Below are 23666 nucleotides of genomic sequence, written 5' to 3'. Positions count from 1 at the left end.
TGGACTCGCCACTGCGTAGCAGCACACAGTTTAACGGGGACAATTTGGTAATTTATTTTATTGCGCATCAGCTCTAAAAACGCTGGACTGAGCGTCCAATTTTATACAGAAGTCTACATTCAATATTGTGTCTTCCTTTTTTTAACTTTTATTATATTCTGTGCGTCCAAACTACGAATAAGTTAAGTGTACATTGATTTTGACTTCCATTTCGGCGAAGTTTTTACGCTTGAAGTCCCATCCTGAACCACCTGCAGAAGTGAATGGGTAGCAGCTGTGTGAGCTCAGCAGCATCAGACTGTGGGTTTAGTTGGACAGAGCCTCCGGTGCCAACGCCTTTTCCCCTCTCTCCGCTTGTCCCCCGGCTGGGAAACTTCAGCTCACACCGACCCCGAGAGCTGCTGGACGGTGTTTCCCTTCAACCTATGAGCTGCTGAAACTACAATCCGACGCCAAGAAGTTGTTCCAGAGCAAAAATGGGCTGCACGATCAGCGCCGAAGACAAAGCTGCAGTGGAGAGGAGTAAAATCATTGATAAAAACCTGCGAGAGGACAGAGACAAATCGTCCAGAGAGGTGAAACTGCTTCTGCTCGGTAGGAACTACATTTACTGTCTCTCTTTAATGACTCTGTTGTAGCTGCCATGACCAGTCTGTTTGGGTACTTTGAATTTTCACTGTTTCACTGCAGGATAGTGTTTAGTTTGAGTGTCTCCAAACACTCCTCCCCCTCCTCCTTCTGTTGCTTTAAAGCAGCTGTGGCTCATCATTTCTGCCCTGACTGAACTTCAGAAGTAAACCAGATGTTGGTGGTCAGAGGGCAACTGCAAGTCTTGAGCTGTCTCATGGTTTTCTATCAGTGTTGAAATGGAGGGAGCATGTTGATAAGTGTTGTTACTTGGCACAAAGCGCTTGTAACTCTGTTTTACTTCTATGACAAACTTAAAACTGACCATGGTCACACTCTTCTGGGTCAACACGGACCTGAGCACAGGGAAATCTTTGATATTTGGCAAAAAAAATAGTATTTTGTCACACATTATAAAAAATATCATAACCAGTTAATCAATATGCTAGAATCATTGCCAATTAAGTTTCAATTAATTAACTAAGGAATTACTCCACTTATTGTTTCAACTCTATTGATTTTGAATGTTTTTCATCCATCTGGACTCCATCTGTTCAGAGTTTGTTTCCTTTAATCAAATTAGTTCAGTTGTTACAGATTTCAGGTAGATCATACTTCCCCCCCCCCCCCCAACACGTGAAGAGTCTTGATTTTTGGCGTGACACCAGTGACTTGGTGTCAGACCTCCCCTGCAGTGATTTAACATTATATTGTTGAATGTTGACACTCACTCAGCAGTACTGCCACTGTGGGTGTGGACTGCACAGACGTGCCAGGGGGATTAAATCCATTTAATCCAGCAGCTCTCAACATTATTACGTTTAGCGCCCTTTACTGCAAACGTCCCTCAAAGGGTAAATGTAAGGATCAAATTTTCACAAAGTTATCAAAGTGTAAACCCTATTTTGTAGTCAGAAATGTGTTTATTTTAGGGCTGCAACTAACGATTATTTTGATCGATTAAATTTCCCATTGCCTTCAAGATGATTTGATTGTGATGTCTAAAAGAAAAACAATGCCATCAGACTTACCTAAAGGCGAGTTGACAATTTAAAATCTCCTTGTTTTGTCAGACCTACAGTCCAAAATTCACAAATATATAACATAATACTGTATACAATATATGGTGGACTATTTTTTTGAAAAATTAACAAACAAACATCAGAAAGTTTAATTAAAATGTACACTGTTCATCTGTTGGCCTGATCTACAGTTTTTGTCAGTGAAACTACAGATTTACTGTTTGTAAAGAAAACGGTGGATTACTTTGTTACAGTTTCTATGCCATTAATTATTTTCAAAGGTTTTCACATGTGCATTCATATCTGCGATAGGGACTTAACAGATGTTTGTTTAAATGAAATCTTTGAGATTATCACTTTTAAACCCACAATAATTTTCTCGTGTGTGCTCGCAAACAGCTGTTTATTTAAACATCCTGCAGACACAGAGAAATATTAGCCTTTATTTGTTGTGTTACTGACAAACTGATAAATCAGAGTCCAACATTTAGCTCAGTTTTGTTCTCCACCATCTTCTTAGCTTAATATCTGGAACTTTAAATGCTTAATGCTCCATTCGCTAGTTTATAGTAGGTCATTAGACCTTTTTTTACTAAAAACAACTGCACACCATTATGGAAATATAGTGGAGCATAGCAGAAAAGGTTTGGTCAGAAAACCAAAGTAATGAGCTGAAAGATGCAAAAAAAAATTGTAGAGCTGTGGCAGTTCGCCACAGGTCAGTTGCAATGAAACGCAACCCAATTCTGTGTTTCATTGCAACTGACCTTTGTCATGTATATAATTATATTCACTGGAAAAAATGTAATAGCTGAATGACCTTCTTTTACCAAAGCTTCTCTTTGAGCACCTTAAAAGGATCGTTTTTTTGGAAGTCCAGCCCTTAAACACAGTTTTTTGTTTACCAACATGTCGGGTGAATCAACGCTGAAAGTAAAAAAGAACGCAAAGGTTGAGATATCTGTAAAAATGGTCCGAACATAAACTATGCGTCACCTCTAAAATATTTTGCACCAAGTGTGAACTACGTTTTGATACAGGTTTGGATTTTGACCATTCTAGTCAAAAGAAGTATATTATGAAGATACACGGACTCAAACATGGCTTAGTGTTCACAGACCCAAATTCATTGTGTAAATATTTGGGCCTGGGTACACTCCATAGGAAATAATTTGCAGTTGTTCCATCCTGGTGGGCGTCGACCTCGGGTTAATCCTCGTTAATTTTTTAACTATTGGAAAAGCTTTAACCAATCGGTGTGTGGTATCCGGCCGAACCTCCACCACCGCTGTAACTACATTTAGAAAAAAACGCTCGACTTTAACGTCTCCACATTTACCCACTGACACCGGCCTCTGATTGGTCAACCCATCAAAGTGGCTGTGCTAATGTGAATGCAAACAGGGTTTCCAGACTGTAATAACAGCAATCTGAAACTGTGAGCAGCAGTCTGGTGGAGATGAAAATAAACTGAGCATCGATTGACCAGAAAATGTAAGGCTGTTGAGCTCTTCCTGGAGTGTCTTTAGTTTCCCTGTAACATTATCTCATAAGATCTGATGAGAGCTGGCCTGAGACATATTACCAGAGTCAATGAGAGTATCAAGTGTGTAATTAGATGTTTGATTCCACGTACAGATATAATGGAATAAATGAATTCGTGCAGCAGGACTTCCTGAAGAAATTGCAGCAGAATGCACTGCTTGCATTCGATGCAAAGGACTTTGTGTCTCTACAAGCTACAGGGTTTTATAATACTGGTGAAAAATGTCCGAAAGAAACAAATTGCAGATTATGATTGCAGAGGAGCTAAATCACCAGGATAATCAATGCTAAAGATAGTATCTGTATAGTATTTTTCTTGAAGAGACCAGTACAAAGTGTCACGTAAACATTTACCACTAACAGGAACTATGACTTCTCAAAGTTGTCAAGAAGATGATTTCCATGCTTTCCAAATCTCCAGATATGTGATGGATTTATTAATTCTTTATCTATTTTCCTGCCTGTTTTCACTTGTTGTTCTGGATCACATTCCTGGTAGAGTTATTTTTCTCAATGAAAGGCAGCTTTCCCAACAGTGTGTTTGTCTTCTATGTTTGTAGAGAGTTTTCTCTTAGCTTGACATAGAAGATATGGCAGAACAAAACTATGTCAGTTAAATATACTTCCTATTATTTTCGAGCTACTTGTACCCACAACAGTGAGGTGACTCTTGTCAGCAAAAGAGTGTTTCCACTTTTCTGCTAACAGATTACAGCAGGATTGTTGCTAAGTCACGTACATGTGTTTTTTTTGGACCCACCCGAATCCTGCCAGCAGCTAACTGATGTATGAGGAATAAATTTAGGCGGATACATGTGATGGTGCAATACTACAATGCAGGCTAAAATCTAATTTTCAAATTCCAACCACAGAGATTTTTCCAGGCAGTGCCCTTCACTTCCCGTCTGTGCTGCAACAAGAGAGTTAGAGGGGAAAAACAAAGAAAAGTTCAGTTGCCGTTCTCTATTCAAAGCCACAGAGGTTTAGAGCCAATGCACCCTTCCAATGAAAATGGTCTGTTTGACCACAAACAGTGATTCATAAAAAAAAAATCTGCATTTGAGATTCTTGTTAAATGAAGCTTGGTTTGGAAGTCCGACTCCTGCATGGGTTTGGACAACCGTGAATGTCTGTGTAAAGTTGGTTTGTGAATTGGCAGCAGGCCACGGCTGGTGATCAGCCAAAAATAGCATGAATGAGAGAACTGGTGTCTGACAAAACTGAGGAGAGAGACAAACACAATTTACCCTCTCCTCTCTGTCTGTGTGACAAGTGTCTTCTGCTGCTGACAGCTTATCCAAAGAATTCATGGATTTAATTTGTGTTGGCAGGCCATCTGAACACTTTACTCTGCTGTAAGCCTCCTTGACAAAAACCATCCACTGAGGACTCCTGACTGTCAAGTGTGACTGTGTCTTCAGGGCAATCAACAATGTTAAGACAATGTATTTTGAAATACGCTTCCATCGAGGCTTGAACTCCCTTCTTTAAACAAAGAAGCATTCATTCATAGTTCAGATTCCAGAGGTTGAAAACATATTCATCCTGTGGTTTCTGATAATTACTGTGGTTACATTAAGCAAAAGAAGGTTCTACTGCCAGTAGAGCCCCAGCCCGGATGTTTATGGAAATAACTTCTTACCAGTTGTCTGAGAGTGACATCTAAGGTCCAGTGTATACACATGTTTTCATGCCTCTTTAATTAAACTTCAGCAAACCGCTGATTCTATAGTGAGTCACCTGGTAGCACAGGGCCAAAGCACTGACCTGCTACCACAGATACCTGGGTTCAAATCCCAGTAGTGGATCACGCATGTATTTTAAGGAAACAGTGAGGGTATTACCAGACAAAATTCGGGTTCATTTTGAAACTTTTGGAGCAGCACCAAAACTGTTCTACCACCGCCATCGTTGGAACTCCTGCAACGTTACCCACCATGACTGGTCGCTTATTGGTCCACCCTTCACAATTGCTGAGAAAACCTTAATGCAAGCAGAGTTTCCAGACTATTATCATGGTAAAGACTGAAAGTGTGAGCATTGTTCGGACAGGGCCAGGCTACAGCGATAACAGCATTTTGGCTTACTTCCTCTACACTTTTGCAGACAGAATTTCCTCCCCACGTTACCCAGATTGCAGATTTGATTTTTGAGGTCACTGTTTCTCTGAACTGATCAGTTATCCAGTTTATGACTCTGCTTTTCTGTGTTTTTTGAAAGAGTTACATTTGTGTAGTGACATTTACACACCAAACAATTAAATGAGAAATCAATATATAAACAAAACAAATACAATTGTTAGTTGCAGGCGACCCTACAGCCATGATTGAAGTCATTGCTATTGGTGTTATTCAGTGTCACTACTGTAGTGAATCCTAATGGCCATTTAAGTTGCTTTCTTAAAAGACAGAGAGATGAGATAGCATGAGTCCTTGCTGTGATACTCATTTTTGGCTGATAAAAAACAAATGCCTTCCAACATCCTAATGAGGACCCAAATTGTTCGGGTTTGTTGTCACTAAAGTCGTTCCAATCCCTCTGATTCTGTTAAAAGGGAAACAAGACGTCATAAAGTGACCGCAGAAAGAACGTATTCACATATTTGAATGTTGTGGTGAATATGAGAAAATGTTATTGCATATTTTCTGGTATTTGTTGCGCTGTGCTTATTCACAACGCTTCATATGTCACAATTAACATTGAAGAAAGGGGGTTAGATGTTAAAAAAAAAAAAAAAAAAAAGATAAGTAAAGGGACCGGCCTATCTGATGCTGCAGAATTGGGTTTGGGATAAAACAAGTTGGTGTTTGTTTTTAGGGGGCTTTAAATTGCTGACATACTCTTTGAATCATATGCGGTATTTTTATGGCCCCTCTGCTCTCTAACGCCCAGAACAGCCTGATATTTGGGATTGTCTCTCCAGTGGAAAAACACGGTTTCAGCCAGAAGCATGACAACTGTTTCCTGTTTGGGCTGATTGTGGTAGAAGTACAGTAAAAGTTGCTCGTGTGAAATCCTCCTCCTACTCATCATTATTACAGTATCTTCTATTGTAACGAGGGTATTGTGAGGCTTTGACATCACAGGTGCCAGTCATCAACTCATCATTTGTCACAGATGTCATCACACTGCATCCCATTATGTTCCCTTCTCCTCTGCACTTCATTAGCTTCAAGCTGACTTATACACATTTTACAGTAAGCAGTAAATTTTATCTGACTCCTCTACAAGACACTGTATTTCCTGACTAAGGCAAATTAAATGTGCTCTTGCACTCAAACCACTGACTCATGCATCAGATTGTTGATTACTACAGCGTGCAATGGAGTACTTAATGACTGTATGTACTCCTCCAGGCCCCACTTAAATGTCTGCCACTGAAATTCATCACATGGCAGCTTTTTCTTTGGAATTTTATATGATATTTGATTAAATGAGATCAGTTTAAGTTCAGCCATCAGCCATCCTCCATGTGAAGGGTGCAAACTTGCAAGACATGTTTATGTGACTGCTGTGCTTTCTCCAGATATGATGGCCTCATGTAACTGCAATCCCTCTTTTTCAGGTGCCGGGGAATCTGGGAAAAGCACAATAGTAAAGCAGATGAAGTAAGTTACAACTTGTATCACAGTCCTGATAACAGTGCTCATCATATTATATCAAACTCCTACATCCTGTAAGAAATGCTATTTTTGTATTGCACTGATTAAACACAGTCCCCCTCCCTGTTTTAGCTGCAGCCTCGTTGAGTTCATTTTTGTGGAAATGCTGTGAGTCGGAGCCTCGTTTCACTCTGCTCATGCTGAGGAGGAAGCCCCCTTTTTGTATAACATGTCAAACAATGACCACAGAGGCCAGTTGTAGCCTGGCAGGACCTGAATAGAGTCCCCCGGTTCCCACATTAGGCATGCTGTATGCTCACTGAAGCTCAAATTCCAGCCCTAATGACAGTGGTGCATTAGTGTGATTTGTCCCACATTTGTTAAGGCGATTGTTCACACTTAAAAAATATTTATGTGAACTCGAACAGCCTGTTTGGATTTTGTTTCTGTGTCAGAATCATTCACGAAGATGGCTACTCAGAAGAAGAGTGCAACCAGTACAAAGTGGTGGTGTACAGCAACACAATCCAGTCCATCATGGCAATCATCCGGGCGATGGGCCAGCTGAAGATAGATTTTGGGGATGCTACGCGGGCGGTAAACTTACTACACTTATTCTACATGAAAATGTAAACATTCAAAGAGACACATGAAGCAACACAAGAATAATTTTACGATGTCAGCAGTTATTGATTTTGTTGCCAGGACGATGCCCGCCAGCTGTTTGCCCTGGCGAGCTCGGCAGAGGAAGGACTGCTGTCTGGAGAGCTGACCGGCGTGATTCGGAGGCTGTGGAGCGACAGCGGCGTTCAGGCCTGCTTCGATCGATCGCGGGAATATCAGCTCAACGACTCTGCTGCATAGTGAGAACTCACTTTAGATAAAGAGCACCACTGACTCAACAATTATCAACAACGCAACAACAATTATTAGATGAGCTGATTTGCAGATGACTGTGGTCTTTAGCGGTCTCAATTATTTCCAGAAAAAAGTCTGCAAAAATAATAGTAAACTAACTTTTAATGTGGCAATCAGCCTAAATTTTTTTCTTTTAAAGAAGTTAAATAATCCACAAGTAATGATTTTATTTGATTGTAAAGCAATTATTAGTCTAATCATCAATTATTGTATCAATGTATAGATATTTGGCAGCTATTCAATACATAAAAATTGAATTTCAGGTTCCAGCTTCTTTACTGTGAAAGGTCAACAAGTGGGTACTTATTTTTCTGTTTTGTTTGATGATAAATTTCATTTAATTTACTTTTTAAGAGACATTTTTGTCATCTTGTTTTCTTCATCATATGGAGGGTGCAAACTCTGAGTAAAAGTAGTTTCACTACTTCGTGTCTGCAACATTTTTACTGGAACAATTAGGAAGCAAGACGTGTCTTGCTCTTCGAGGTCCTGTGTCAGCTTGTTGCACAGCTGATCGCATTCCTGAAAAAGGCGAGAAACGAAGGAGAAACTGACAACTGCAAAATGTTTCTGTCCACTTCTATTCATTTATATATCACTTGATTTGACCAAATAGTTTTATTTTGTTATAATAGTCAACCACTGAATGAAACTGTCTGATGGACTTGAGAGAAAAATGCAAACAAAACGGTTTGAGCTAAATATAGTTCTGTCTTGTCTCGACCAATCAGACACGGATAAATCTCAAGGATCTCTGTTTCTGTAGCGTTTACTTCAAACTCGTCCTGAAAGAAAAAGTAGCTCAGTGTGAAGGGCATGTTCTTTGTTGTGAAAACAGCTGAGCTGTCATGACTCTCTGTCCACACTGAGACGAGGGGAACCAGTGGAGTTAGTCTGTTTTTACTCAACCCACAAGGAGCCCGTGTTTATTATCCTCGAAAATATGAGCCCATATTTAGTATCATTCTGTGGCGTCCTCAGATGTGTGCATGCAGAACAAGACCAACACATGACCAGATGTAAGTGTCTGACAGACATTTTGTTGCTGTACAGTACACTGTAAGGCTGGGAAGACAATTTTACCACGTTATTTGAATAAAGAACATACTGGGAGCTGGCTGTGCTGTAGATTATCTCATGGGTTTTCAATAAAATTAAATTATCACAATGCATTTCCTCTCAGATCATCCTCACGTACTATTTTTTCTGCCACTCAGCTACCTGAACGACTTGGACAGGATCTGCCAGCCGAACTACATCCCGACTCAGCAGGACGTTTTGCGTACTCGCGTGAAGACCACTGGCATTGTGGAAACTCACTTCACTTTCAAAGATCTCTACTTCAAGTTAGTACAGCTGTAATCTGCTCATGAAGGGCCCTGGCCTCACGTGGGCTGTCGGTGCCATAAAATCAGCTTATTAACCTTAACAGGCAGTCGGAGCCTGAGTTGGTTCATTGTATTGGTCCTCACCCCCAACCTGGAAGTTATTACTGGGGTAGAAACTGTGATTGTTTTGTGGGATTTTCTCCACTCATTGGTGTGTGTTTTTTTTTTTTTTTTAATCTCTTTATAGGCAAATTGTCATGACTGATTGCAAGAAGGCACCACTTTATATTAAACTTTAAATTAAGTTAAGAATCAGTGAAATAACACTATTATTTAACGAATGAGAAAAAACATTTCCTTCCCTTTGATAGTTTGTTTTTCAATTATTTAAAATACATTTTGAAATAACTACATCTTACTGGCAAATACATGCATGGAGGCAGGTTATATTATGTTGCATATATATTATTTCAAATTTATTCATACATTATCCATAGAGCTCATACTGAATGAGCCATGTGCTCTGAGCAGTGAGCCGGTTCGAGTCCTGGCTGGAATGACTACATGCTGCTTGTCTCTTATGTAATAACATGGTATTGATTGTTGATTCGGCTTGGTTGATGTTGCTTTGACAGCTTGTATATTGCAGCCCTGATTTTCAGTCCTCATTTATAACTGATGTACTGGTGGAATTCACCCCGATACGACCCACCTCTATGGCAGTTAATGTAATCACATCACTTCAGTCCTTTTACATGATTTTGTCTCGCTCCTTTACTTATAAATATTGGTGGAACATTAACTATAATTGCCTGCCGGGCCTGCCAGTGTATAGCCATAAACATACCCAAAGTCTGGAGGTGTGTAATAACTGAATTGTTGTTGGAGCACACAGCGGTCTGTCACTTCATTGGTGTGAGTTGAGCAGCTCGGTATAAATTCAGTTTGCCTCCAAGGAGCTCAGGTGAAGGCAGAGGCAGCAGACACAAACAAGGGATTAGAGCGCGTGTGTGTGTGTGTGTGTGTGTGTGTGTCTGTCTGTCTGTCTGTCTGTGTGTCTGTGTATTTATGCTCTTGCCCTGGATTTGAGATCCTTATAAAACCCTGAAATTAAAATCACATTAAAACTGATGTGAACCCACTTGTTTATTTATGCAGTTACTGAGTCTCTCTCTTCGTGTGTGTGTGTGTGTGTGTGTGTGTGTGTGTGTGTGTGTGTGTGTGTGTCTCCTCAGGATGTTTGATGTTGGGGGTCAGCGCTCAGAGAGGAAGAAGTGGATCCATTGTTTCGAGGGAGTCACAGCGATCATTTTCTGTGTGGCGCTCAGTGACTACGACCTCGTCCTGGCTGAGGATGAGGAGATGGTAAATGATGAACAGTGTGTTTATGGTTCACTGTCTGTATCTTGTCAAAATGTCTGCTGCAAAACATCCAATATCTACATGTCATTGCAGGAAGGACACAGGTGTTGCTCATCACAGTAACAATGGCTATGCTCTATTAAAAGGTGCCAGCTGAGTTCACACCACATGATTTCAGCCCTAATTTTCTACTTGCCGACAGGTTTTTGGAGATCTGAGGCAAATGAGTGTTTGCTCAGTGCTCCCAAATTGGCACTCGATCACTGTGTGTGAACTGTTCAAAGACGCCATCGTAGAGACTTGCCGATGAATCGTAGATGCCCAAAAGATATCAAGCAGGTTAAATATCTGGACCTGTCAGGGAGTTCAAACCTTGCACTGTGAAAAGTGTTGTGACCTGGTTGACTAATTAGAGCAGCAATGAGCTACAGCCAATGAGAACGCAAGAAACAGGGAAACATGGGGGAGCAGTTGAGACAGATTGAGCAGTTAATTTCTTCAGACCAAGTGACTCAAAACAACCTTCGTCTTCATTTCTTTCTTTTTCCTAATAGTTCTAAAGCAAAAATAATTCTGTAAATGTTAAAATCCTGTCTTCAGCACTTTATTGCGTTATTTCCTGTGTCACATCTCACGTACTTTGAAGAACAGACAGTCCTCAGGGAATCTTTGTGCCCAAAGATGTAATTGTAATGTGTGACCGCCGATCAGCAATGTAATGTGCTACACTGACTTCAAGATTTCCATTTACAAGACAGAAAGTTGTGCAGTGTGACGAGCACAGCACTCTGATGACTTTTAAAGTCATGTAATGTGTGTGTGACAGAAGTCAAAACACTGTGACTACGAGCTATATTTTACAGCTGGTGGGGCAGACATTTGACTTCAGCCTCTCCAAGATTTGTAAAGTATGTTTTTATTAGTCTGTTTGGTTACAGTGCTGTTTGTTCTCTAAGTGTTCGCGTATGTGCCACAGTGGGTCTTTGGTTGCATGTGTGTTTCTGTGTCCGTGACACCAGTTGGAGCGAACTAGCTCTGTGCTGGTCGGGTTTTGAAGCGCTCCGCAGGCCCTGAAAGCAAAGCAGCTAAATGGAATTCAGCAGGTGACGTGTCAACATGTCCTCTGTAAGAACCCATGTGCTCTTTCCTCAGAACCGGATGCATGAGAGTATGAAGCTTTTTGACTCCATCTGCAACAACAAGTGGTTCACTCTCACCTCCATCATCCTCTTCCTCAACAAGAAGGACTTGTTTGAAGAGAAGATCAGCAGGAGTCCACTCACTATCTGCTACCCCGAGTACTCTGGTGAGACAAACTCTTGTATTAGCATGGCAACTTTTGTGTAATTGCTCCTTGAGTGTTTTGATCCGTGGAGTAATTTATTTGTCTCTCTGCTGCATCGCAGCGTTGACTTCATGGAAATCTTGTGTAATCATTCTCTCTATTTATTTTACAAAGGATTTGGTTTCTGCTACAAAAGCCAGTTTTCAACTTGTGGTTTGTGTTAAATAAGCTTTGAATATAAATCCAGAGGCACTGTGTTTTAGTGTTGAGCTATTTTATCACATGGGAACTTCATCCTTTCGCAGTAAGCCTGTCTATAACCGAGTACGTTTTCTGCAAAGTAAACCTGGTGCAGCCAAACATAGCATCATTTCATGTTTAACGTTGAATAATTCACATTTTTCTCTTGTCAGTTTGTACAGCCTTGGCCATTTTAATGTGCATAATTTATACAGTAGATCTCAAATACAAGGGTTCGTGTCTTGGTTCATCTTCACACTCAGACTTGAATAACCTCTTACACAAAAAAAAAGAATAATCATGTGGAGTTCCTCATTTCAAATGTTTTGCACTTTAGATTTTTTTTTTTTTTTTTTTTTAAATGAGCTTGATGCATTATGTATTTCCCACAGTAAACAAAAACCTGCTTCAACAAAGAACATTAAATGAGGCCGTGGTTTGAAACAGTGGAAAATAAGCACATAGTGGCCACAGATTAATGGCATCTCTGGTTTGCTTTAGTCTGTTTAATGCATTGTAAATCACATGTTGAACTTCTTTCCAGAGATCATTAAAGGGTTGTAAATTATTCTATCCAGCATTTCCACAGACAGTCTTATCTTTTCTAAACTGACCCTTTTCACTGTAGGCGGTCACTCGTATGAAGAGGCAGCATCTTATATCCAGTGCCAGTTTGAGGATTTAAATAAACGAAAGGACACCAAGGAGATCTACACCCACTTCACTTGTGCCACAGACACCAAGAATGTGCAGTTTGTCTTTGACGCTGTCACCGACGTCATCATCAAGCTCAACCTGAGGGAGATTGGGCTCTACTGAAGCTTCCAGGTCAGCACTCTGACTTTCAGCTGCACTGCTGAGATCTGGCAACATGGAGTCTGTGTCAAAACCAACAACTTTAAATGTTAGATCTTTGCATCACCTCACAAACATAAGAGTCATGTCTCTGAAGTGATTTCACTCATAATGACTTAAACCTGTTGCCACTTTGGTCCACAGTGAATTTGAGAGTGATAATGCCATAATATAATATAATGATATTGCAGGGTAGTTTTACAATTAATGATAGTTGGGATTATATACAAATATTTTTATATATATATATATATATATATATATAGCGCCAAATCACAACATAAATCGGAAACAGTGTATTTTTAATTGCAGCAATAAACAAACTATATAACTAAACTGACACTACATTATTCTAATTTCTCTTCCAACAAAATCAGCAGCATGATGACAAACATGTCAACATATTCAGTGGTAATATTTTGTCATGATGTGACAACTTTTTATTACATAAACAAGGACCGTGTATGAAATGTTAGAGGGCTTTTAGTTTGAAACAGACAGAACCTTGGCTGACCAATGGTGTAACTCAGTCAGAGGGTTTTTGTCAATGTCAAGGATGCGTCTTTGCTCGGCTGCATTTCTAGTATGCTACGTCATTAAATCCTGCAAAGGATTGTTCCAACATAAAATCCTGAAAGTTTTGTTTTTATGTTTGATGTAATTTTTGGGCAAAAAAGAGGAGCGCTACCTTACCTTTGCGAGTATGCTTGTGATTTAGCAGATCTTCCACCCAGCCACTGAAAAACTGTTCGTGAGCTTCTATGGTTTGTAAACTTCTGCAAATTGTATGGATTTAGTTCATTTATAATGTCCAGAGGCTGTGATCTGGTCTCTGGCTGCCAAGTCATATGGTTCTATGTTGTTAATCAGTAGCAGTAAGAACTTATTCCTCCTAATATGCTGCCCCCGTGCCAACATGCAACATAATGTGACTCACCTTCACATTTCCTATTCATAGTGATGCATTGTATTTCCATTATTTCTAAACATATTAACAATCATTTTCCTTTTCCCTGAAGGTTACAGGAGAATAAGGACTTCTGAGATGTCTTGTCTGCAGAGGGGAATTGGAAAGTAGGTGTTACTAAGGACTAAGCTGGTGGCCACGGTGCGTGCAGGACCTAAATTGCACTAAATTTGGGGACTTGCAACTACAATCACTTTTGTCTTATAGAGTTAAAGATGTGGAGCACTCTGGGAGGAAGTAAGTGTTGGAAGCTTGTGAAATGACCATCGTGAGTCCAGTCATATTTAAGATCTTTGCGTCACTCAGGCACGTTAAGCCACTCTGACGTCATTAATAGTTTGTCATCTGCACAAGGACCAAAACAGACTCTCTGTTTATCAGCTCCATCACTGCATTCAGTTTCACAGCTAAAATATAAACTCTATTCACCCCTCTGTTGTGTTTAATCTTCTCTTAGCTGTACGTCAGTCTCACGGCGCCTTTATTGAATATTTGCATTTGTTATTTTTTGATTTTAATTTTAAGTTGCAGTTAAATAGTATTTCCACTTTTGGATGTATGAATGCCATAACTTATGTATGGAAAAGAGTTTTGTGTGAGCAGTGTAATGTACAGTATATAATATAACCGTTTGGGTCTGGGATTACTTAGCTAGAGTCTAATGAACTCTGTAGCAACACCGCTGTCTACATAGTTTTTCAATTTTAAGTAGACCACATTGTACTAAATATTTTTATTTTCGAGACACATCACTGTGGGTCAGTTTCTGAAGGGACATCTTGATTTTCCTGTTATTCAATAAGAGATCAATATAAATCTTTTTTTGAGGGTAAATTTTCAATCCAGTGGATATTGGTCAAGAAATATAAAGGATTTTAAACATTAAAAGTCAAATTGTTTTTTTGATATCACCAAAAGTCTTATTTGGGTTCTTGCTGTTGCTTTCACATAATACTGAAGACGTTTTTTGCCGATATATTCTGCAGTAAAGCACAGTTTGGGTCACATCCATCACTTACTCCACCAAATAATCCCAGTAGCTGCTTTTCCCAAAGGTCAAGATTTACATGGACAGCTCACTTTACATTTGAATATCTGTCATTTTAATACAATTGAATGATGGTACAAAGCTGTCTGACCGATTCCCTGTTCTCAAGGCTAAAATCGAACCCACAGGCAATACTAATCAGTTGTCGTCCACTACAAAGGAACCGTCTCACCTAAACAGTGCAGAGAAGGAGGTCAGTCAGATTGTTAAAAGTATTTTTAGACTGCAGTGACACATCTGTATGCCTGAGCTAAGGTCCAGCGTGTTCCAGCTGCTGCACACACCACAGCTCACTGATGTGCCCTTTTCTGTTTCCCTATAAAGTGGGGACGATTAAAATCAAACTAGTCATTCTACAAGTCAACACGCTAGCATGCAGGGACAGATTCTTTGAGCACAAAATATCAAGTTGTTGTTTTTTCTCATTTCAGTTTACGGGGTATACTCTGCAATATTCCATATTTTTCTATTGTCAACAAATTTCATGAGAAAACCTGCAATGTTGTAGTCAGTCTCTCAATACTTACAGACTTCTCTACACTGCCCCCAGCAGTCAGTTTTTATTTTTCCTGCTGAGGAAAAACAGCTCACAAATGAGTGAAAATTTTTATTTTTGAAGAAGGCTAAATGATTTGCAATTGTGATGCTTACTGATGTGTTTTTAATAGTTGTTGCACACAGTGGAGGTCTAATGTCACAGAGGAATGAGCTAAATCTGGTTATGGTTTTGATATTTGGTGGGATTTGTTGACAATAAAACAAATAAAGACTGTCATATTTATCCTCACAGATCTGCTATTTTTTTCACTAGCTGTTTAAACTTTGTGTTTTGATTTTGAAAGGGACACATCTGTATATGTAATACTGTTGTTCCTTTTTTCAGCTGCAGACACTTGATGTAGTTTACACTCGTTTTTGTCCTTCCGTCCCCGCACAATCTTCCCATAAATCTGGATTTACCTATTAATTACCTCTTTAATTTTTTCACTTTCTCAATAGGTTTATTGTTAATGAACTTCCATATACTGCCATTTCCTATCCGACTCGAACAGGGAACTTGCATAACAGCAGCATTGTCTCCAAAGGTAACAGCCCGAGGCGGTCCGTCAGTGTTGACAACCCTGATTCCCTTATTCGACATACATTGAATGAATGACAGTGTGATTGTGCAGTAAAGACACAGACACTGAAGTAAAGTTAATGCATCTTTATTTCATGCCTCTACATTTCATAGGAAAGGACAAACTCAGCAGATTTTTATTCCGTTTTCATAATAAAGCATCAACCCTCTAGTGTTTCCCTCCCCTATATTTTCATGTAGTTTTGTCATTCAAAATATAATGAATTATCTACTCTTATTTACAAAGTTTCTCTACCATGTTTGACCTTCTGAAATTTATTCATCACATTGAAATGTTAAGTGAATTGAATACATTAACACTATTTAGATTAGATACATGTACAATTTGGTTTGTAATCTGGATACACTGCAAGCACTGGGAATATCTGAGATATTTGCTCAGTAATTTATTACAGTTTAAATATCAAGATCACAGAGACTACTGTACTCAAAAACAAAAACAAGGTTGCCATGTTGCTAATCAAAGTAATAATATTTTCCCCGGATTTATCGTTTTATTCATTTTACAGAGCTTGATTTTAATAGTAAATATACCTGACAACAACACAGCGGTCAAAACGAAGCAATGAGGATCGAATGAGCAACTATTTCATCTTCATACCTTCAAACCAGCAGCTTTGGATGTGAGACAAATCCTGTACTTTAGAAGAACTGCAGAATATTGCAGAAAGCTGTTTGTCCACAGTGTTGATATTGGGACCTGATAGTTGTTTCAACCCAGCTGGACATGCACTGTGTTGCACGGATGTACTGTCAGAGATGGTGGGGATCAGTCAAGGGCAAGGACTTGCCATGGAAGTGACGGCATAAATGCAAAATCTGAGGATCCTCTGTGCTCCATCAGTTCACTTCTTAGTTTATGCCAATATGTGAGGGGTTAAGGTAGGAAAGGAAGTTCTGCAAAGTGGAGAAAGAAAGAAATAAGTCAAAGATCTTAAAAATATATCATAAAAGACATATTTCCCTGCTATGTTTAAAGGTAAACATGTCCTACATGTATAAATAATGAACCTACAGGTTGCGTGGTTTGGGATATTTCTAACTGAAAAGTAAAATTGTTCTGCATCTTTTAAAGGAACTGATTTTAATCACAAGTCACTTCAGGGATAACTTCATGGTTCTAATTATCTTCCTCATCCTCAACAGTCCCAAAGGGTCGAAACTGTACAGTTTAAGTTTGTGTTCGCTCATGTTATGGCCAGATTTTGTTGCCTGGCAACCCAAGATGACCAGATATGATTTGCTGTTTGAGGGTTAAATTGAATTGGCAGGGGTCTGCCTCATCTGGACCCCATTACTCTGTATCAACACGGTCCCTGGGAGTGATGTGCTGTGGTCACTGCGCACCTCTTCTCACTGTGGAACTGCTTAGAAAAGACCGCAATCCTTAAGGTTTTCTTTGATGATGATGTCTGTCACAGCGTTGAACACAATCTCGACGTTCTTTGTGTCTGTGGCACAGGTCAGGTGGCAGTAGATTTCTTTCACGCCCTTCTTCATGTTCAGTTCCAAGAACTGTGCCTTGATGTAGTTGCTGGCGTCATCGTATGTGTTGGGGCCTGAAAGAAATCAAGAGTGTCAAAATCAGATTAAATTTATACTAAGGTTTATCAATTTTATTCAGAAAAACAAAGATATTTTCATTAATCCTTCTGTATATGCTCTACTGCGCTCCCATTGTTTGCAGTTTTAATCTGAAAATTGCTCTCTTGATTTATTTAATCTTCATTTTTAATTTTGTCTTAACAGTTGTGGTCACAAGTAAATATCAGTCTTTGTTTCTATTTGTATTCTTGTCCCATTCACCAGTTAATCTGGTCTCCAGTGAATCTGAGCATGCCTTTTTTGGGAGTCTCAGTGTCCGTCTGAATGATGTGGCCCCCTGCTCTCTTCTACTGTTCCAGCAAACATGTACCAGTGTCTGTTAACAGTGCAGTTGTTCTCACCATCATAGTCTGGGAAGCAGATACTCAGATGGACTTTCTTGATCTTCTCTTCAAAGAGATCCTTCTTGTTGAGGAAAAGCACGATGGAGGTCAGTGCAAAGAATCTGTGGTTGCAGATACTGTTGAATAGATGGAGGGACTCGTGCATGCGGTTCTGAAAAGGTCCAAGAAGAACACTTAGTTACTCGCTGAAAAGTTTTTTTATTACACTGCTTGATGATTAGATCGCGGGGGTCCCAACTCACCACTTCATCATCCTCTACGAGCACCATGTCGTATGCGCTGAGAGCTCCGCAAAAGATGATGCAAGTCACACCCTCGAAACAATGGATCCACTTCTTTCTCTCTGACCTCTGGCCGCCCACATCGAACATCCTTTTCACCACAGAAGGTCAGAAAAACTCAGTAAGAATTTTGACACCACAGCGCTGTAAGGTTTAGTCAGTTCCACTGTGACTCACCTGAAGTGCAACTCTTTACAGCCAAACTGTTCTTCAATGATACCAGTTGTTTTGACTCGAGATCGCAGCACATCCTGCTCGGTGGGGAGGTAGTCTGGCTTGCAGATTCTGTCCATTTCATTGAGGTAGCTGATGATATCAGAACAAAGTCCATCAGTAAAGCGTCACATGAAATTCTCTTTATTTATAAACACAAGCGAGCTACCTGTTTAGATTTACTACTGTATATCAGTGCTAATAGGAGACATGGACTCACTATCCAGCAGAGTCGTTGAGTTGGAACTCAGCAGCTCTGTCAAAGCCAGCCTGCACACCAGTGTCTTTCCACAGCTTCTTGATCACATCACCCAGCTCAGTGGGCATCGTGCCTTCTTCAATGGAGTCTGACAAGTTCTGCAGCTTCTGTGCATCCTCCTGTGGTTTCATGCACACAGAACAAATATCCATCAGCCCTGACCTAGGCTACTATTTATAGCATTGTTTCATAGAATTGACTCAACAAGTTAATCATGTCTGGGGTTTATCATCGGAGTGTAACACGAGACCTGTGCGGAGGGTGCACCAAAATCAATGGTGAGCATCTCCATGCCTCTGATGATAGCCAGAGCAGACTGCAGGATGTTGCCATAGATGATAGCTCTAAACTCCAGTTGTTCCTCTTTTGTGTAACCACCTTGATGCAGAATCCTGCACAAGTAGAAGAAATGAGAGAAAAGGTTAGTTCTGGTAATAGCTTTGTGAAACTCCGCAGCATTAATCGTCTACTTTGCTGTGCTGATGGATAATTTATCTGTCCACAATTCATAGAAAGTATCGCAGACTTTTCTGGAACTATATTAACTTTCACTAAGATAGAATAAGGCGGTGCAGTGGTTAGCATTGGCGCCTCACAGTGAAAAAGTTCTGGGTTCAAATCCAGGCTTGGGCCTTTCTGTGCAGAGTTTGCATGTTCTTCCTGTGCTTGCGTGAGTTCTCTCTGGGTACTCCAGATTCTTCCCACCATCCAAAGACATGCATCTCAGGTTAATTGGTGGTTCTACAAATTGCCCTTAGGTGTGAATGGTCTTTGTTTCCGTCTGTCTCTATGTGGCCCTGTGATGAATCTGTCCAGGGTGAATTCTGCCTCAGCCCAAAGTGAGCTGGGATAGGCTCCAGCCCCCCGTGACCCTGCTCAGGATAAAGCAGGTATAGATAATGGATGGATGGAAGATGGAATACAACTCACTATGAGAGGCTCTACAGTTTAGATAACCGGTTGAATGAGTGCTCACAGTGCCACCCTGTGGACTGTTTCTAACCTCTTCAGGTTTTACTGCCAGAGTTTAACTGGCAGCACAAAACAAGTGCTGACAAATCCGTAAGCGGATGTTTGACCTGTCGACCTTTTACTAAAGAGCTTCACTGCAACAGACAGAGATGGGGGAGCTTTTGCCAAACGGCTGCATGCCTGACCAATGACATTAAACTTAAATCTTTGATTGCTTTCTGCTGACCTAGTGTGGATGACATTTTAATACTTACTTCATTTGTTTAACAATGGTGCTTTTCCCTGACTCACCAGCGCCTGTAAGAGAAGGCAAAGGTTAGTGCTGACACCATGACAGCTGTGCTTTTCTCTCTGACATGAGAAAATGAGCAGACACATACTGTAAGAGTAGTCTGCCCAAATATAGAAATTATGTTGATTAATTTGGATAATTTGAGATGTCTGCCTTCATTGCAAGGGAACACTGACGTAAAAAGGTCCAAAGACTTTCACAAGAAAACTCATCTCTGGCAAGGCTGCCCAACATCCATAACCTTTAATATAATCAGTTTCTGTTTTTTACTTTTTTGACAAACTGCCCAAGTCTCTGCAAACAGAAGGGTTTCATTCCCATGTAGAGCCAGACAGAGCTGAGAGTCCATTTATTATACAGGATCAAATTAAAATATGTGACATATGTAAGCAAAGATTTGCAAGATCAAAACATGAAGAGAAACTGTTGCATGCGCAGGGCCGTAAGTAGAAATACTGAATATAGAGGGCAATAAGAGGGCAGATTTGCACAGAAGTGTGCACAGAAGAGTTTTCTGTAAGTTGTTGTAAAGTTCTCTGAACCTTTCTGGTACTCAGTTTCATGTGAAGCCTTGTGATGCTTTTATAGGGGACACTAAAGTGGCCAAAGGCTTTGCTAGCAGAAAAAAACATAACAAACCTCTTGGGATATTTTTTTTCTTTTTCTTTTTGATCTTCCATAAGCAAATATTGTCACATTATGTCCAATTTAAAACTAGAAATATCACCCAGTCCCAGTGTGTTGGCAGACATCTCTGAACATTGGTAATCTGAATTGATAGTAATCCAGGCAGAAATACAAACATATTTTGCATCTCGACAACAGCTTCTGGATTACATAACCATTGTACATACATGCATAATGTGGGTTGTGCATATGAACAATTTAAGTGACCGAACTGTATGTGCTTTCTGAAGAAAAGCTTCCAGGCAGATCAGGCTCTCTGCATCACTGTGAGCTCTGGCCACAAGGAGTTTATCGCGTCACAGAGCAACCAAAGCCGACTGTTCTGCTCTCACTGAAGCTACATTAAGCTCCATCCTTAGACTTACTGCTAAGCGTTAAACACCTCAGGCCTTCGCTCATTTAGCCTCATCCAACCCTCTCAGAGAGAAAGTATTCACGTTCCTCTCCAGCAGTCAGTCATTAGTATCAAGCTTGTTTTGCTAATAGTGTGATGAGGAAGTAAAGGTGGCTCTCTGACAGTAAGAGTGGTTTTCAGAAGCTCTAATTATTTAATGAGGAGTGCTTTCATCTCCTCTGTGAGTCTTCTTTCACCTCATGCTCAGTAGTACATCCGCCTTTAGGCCTTGCGGGGACCTAAAGTTTGGGCTTTAAAGAGAGCTGTATATACATGTTTATCCTGCAGAACATACTGCAGAACATACTGCAGAACATACTGCAGACAGACAGTTTAAGGGGTTGCAAATCTGTGAAAATGCTGATTTTTACAAATTTAAAGTATGCAAATTTTTCTTTTCCTATTTATGACATGCAAGCTGTAGGGAAATATTCCTTGAGCCTTCTGAGTTAACGCAGTTTCAGAAAAAAACAAGGATGCTTTTTGTTGGTATTGAGAGCTGACTTCATAGAGATTTAAATAGACTTACAGTCAGTTTTACAGTTTTGATGTTACCTACAAGTTGGGCTTCTTTGGTGTGTTTTCTCGACGACAACAGCTTTGCAAATTTTGGTTTATGTAGTCTAAATATTCAGGGAGTGCCATGGATTATCACAAAATCTGAAAGGTTGCCAGTGGTTACTTTACTCTTTATTTCACTGAATTCAGCTGCAAGCCTGTAGATTTTTTAATAAAAACCTGCAGAGTTTTGGGACCTCTGCAGATTATCTGCCTCCTTTCACAATGTCCCCCAGAGCCCACAAGATGGCTCTCTTTTAATTTCTATTGATTCTGTTCTTAATGTCAGATCCATGATACAGGAGGCTGCAGGACAACTCCTCTGTAAATCTAATGGACGTAGATATCAAGTCTCTGAATAATGTTTCAGTTACACATTACATAAACTGAAAAATGATAACGTTGTGAGATTTAATAACCTCATTGATGTGGGGCAATAATCAACAGTTTTGGGTTTGACAGTAAGCAGTAAGGAGATTTATACAGTTAATATTTGATCGACCATAATGCTATGTTGGTACTAATAAAACACTTTTTGCACATTATGTGCGACTTGCGGGTCAACAAAGACTTCACCAAGTGGATCTGCACTAAACCAGTTAGCTAATAGGATTGACATTCACTACTGCACTGTGATTCATTTAGACCAAAGACTATGATCTTTTAAGCACCAATGTCCTTCCATTGTAAGTCAATTTGAATTTTAAAGTGCAATCAAGAAATTATAAAAACATTTTACCATTACTTTTTCAATTTTTATATTTCTGTTACATTGTAGAATTTTTTATTTTTTTTGCAGCTTTTAAACAACTTTGAGTTCTGCAAGTTTTTGAGAGTAACTCACCATAATGATAAAACCACAACTTCTCACCAGAAAAGTTTAAGTCTGTGCAGTATGTATATCAGGCTTAGACCGTAAACATGAATATCTACTAAAATTGAGTTGCTATTGTACTTTGTAGTTATATTGAAATTATTATTTTAATGTTTTATATTGTAAATCTGTTTTCTATATGTTTAAAAAGTATTTTTCTTCTTTTATTTAGCCTTATCTTAGACGTGGTATAAATGCTCAACCTGTAAACTTATCTCTTCGCTTTCTCGGCTGTTGTCCTTCTCTCTAATTCATGATCTTAAACAGCCTTCATATCTTTCTAGTAAACGAGGGATTTATCAGAAACACATTATCTGCACAGAACAGATGTCTCGGAACAGTTTAAGGCTCATGTCCAAGATGTAAAAAAGTTTATATTCGTGTGTATTAAATTCTCCATTTTGGTAATAAAAAAAGCATCACAAATGAATTTTCATCCTAAAATTTAGAACCAGTTGTTTATCTTCAATAAAGCTGACTGAAACACTTTCCCCAGAACACCTTTGCGTTTCACCTGTGCATGTTAACCATCAGTTACCACATGTTAGCTGTTTGCTCACTGCAAGACTTCTGATCTGATCTGCAGACCAGAGCCTACACAGAAAGCTTTCTTCAGTCCGAGACAGGAAAGTTAAACGTTAGTTTGTCTTAAATCTTCTGAAGTAAAAACCTGTAGCGCTGAATACTTTGCATCACCTGCTGTCTGGGACAAAGTGGACAACTTGGTGCAATAAGACTTTTAATGAGATCACTTACCAAGCAGTAATAGCTTGACTGTTTTAGCGTCCTTATCAGCATCTTCTTGGAGTTGCTTTTCCAACTCCTTGGACTTTTTGTCCTCGGCGCTGGCTCCTGCACCCATGCTTTCTTCCTCCAGATACTCAAGATCCTCAAGGATGGAAATTTTGACGGTCCTCTGAGAGCAGGTGCAGAGAATCTGGGTACAGCACTAATCGTGCTGAAAGACGATTTCTGAGAAGAAGGGGATTGAGAGGGAGGTGCCTTCCTTGAGCCTTCCTGGCCTTGTTTGTTAAGATGGAGTCCTTTCAAAGATCGAATCAATTCAGCAGCTCTGGCCAGTAGTGACCGAGCTTTAATTCCTTGTTCTTAAGCCCTGATTTAGGAGGTGCTTCTTCCTGATTGGCCAACCAATCCAATTTGTCTAATGAGGGCAATAGTGAATGATGTAAAGAAAAGGAGAATAAACACAATCACATACTTTGGGCACAGTGAAGTCATAGTTAGCA

The 23666-nt window shown here is 39.8% G+C and overlaps 2 protein-coding genes across 3 annotated transcripts; one reads left to right on the top strand and one right to left on the bottom strand.

Moving 5' to 3' along the window:
• Positions 1 to 16060, top strand: gnai3 (guanine nucleotide binding protein (G protein), alpha inhibiting activity polypeptide 3). 2 transcript variants are annotated; one of them, XM_069141078.1, is made up of 9 exons: positions 1 to 594; positions 6760 to 6802; positions 7252 to 7393; positions 7502 to 7659; positions 8932 to 9060; positions 10278 to 10407; positions 11557 to 11710; positions 12558 to 12757; positions 13811 to 16060. In XM_069141078.1, exons 1-8 carry the CDS (start codon positions 477 to 479, stop codon positions 12746 to 12748), a joined length of 1065 nt encoding a protein of 354 aa, XP_068997179.1. In that variant the 5' UTR covers positions 1 to 476; the 3' UTR covers positions 12749 to 12757; positions 13811 to 16060. The 2 variants fall into 2 exon arrangements, with proteins under 2 accessions (XP_068997179.1, XP_068997178.1); XM_069141077.1 differs by having other exon boundaries at positions 13804 to 16060.
• Positions 16061 to 17308: 1248 nt separating this feature from the next.
• On the bottom strand, positions 17309 to 23281 carry gnat2 (guanine nucleotide binding protein (G protein), alpha transducing activity polypeptide 2). Its single transcript, XM_069140454.1, has 8 exons — positions 23176 to 23281; positions 19869 to 19911; positions 18893 to 19034; positions 18604 to 18761; positions 18348 to 18476; positions 18132 to 18261; positions 17887 to 18040; positions 17309 to 17499 (listed from the first exon to the last, which is right to left on the bottom strand). Exons 1-8 carry the CDS (start codon positions 23279 to 23281, stop codon positions 17309 to 17311), a joined length of 1053 nt encoding a protein of 350 aa, XP_068996555.1.
• Positions 23282 to 23666: the final 385 nt, after the last annotated feature.

This window comes from Embiotoca jacksoni, unplaced genomic scaffold (genome assembly GCF_022577435.1).
Source record: "Embiotoca jacksoni isolate LCO1_2020_lvr unplaced genomic scaffold, fEmbJac1.0.p SCAF_9, whole genome shotgun sequence".
NCBI classification, from domain to species: Eukaryota; Metazoa; Chordata; class Actinopteri; family Embiotocidae; genus Embiotoca; species Embiotoca jacksoni.
The sequence above is the reverse complement of the archived record's forward strand: the minus strand, read 5'-3'. Positions and strand labels throughout refer to the sequence as shown.

What these genes read in the sequence shown, in the direction of transcription:
- gnat2 (XM_069140454.1), bottom strand. Translation starts at nt 23,281, where the DNA reads ATGGGTGCAGGAGCCAGCGCCGAGGACAAAAAGTCCAAGGAGTTGGAA. An exon ending in TTGGTGCACCCTCCGCACAG is followed by an intron (nt 18,762 to 18,892) that starts GTCTCGTGTTAC and finishes ATGAAACCACAG; the next exon opens with GAGGATGCACAGAAGCTGCA. An exon ending in CTCAACGACTCTGCTGGATA is followed by an intron (nt 18,477 to 18,603) that starts GTGAGTCCATGT and finishes TGATATCATCAG; the next exon opens with CTACCTCAATGAAATGGACA.
- gnai3 (XM_069141078.1), top strand. Translation starts at nt 477, where the DNA reads ATGGGCTGCACGATCAGCGCCGAAGACAAAGCTGCAGTGGAGAGGAGT. An exon ending in CTCAACGACTCTGCTGCATA is followed by an intron (nt 7,660 to 8,931) that starts GTGAGAACTCAC and finishes TCTGCCACTCAG; the next exon opens with CTACCTGAACGACTTGGACA. An exon ending in TGGCTGAGGATGAGGAGATG is followed by an intron (nt 10,408 to 11,556) that starts GTAAATGATGAA and finishes CTCTTTCCTCAG; the next exon opens with AACCGGATGCATGAGAGTAT.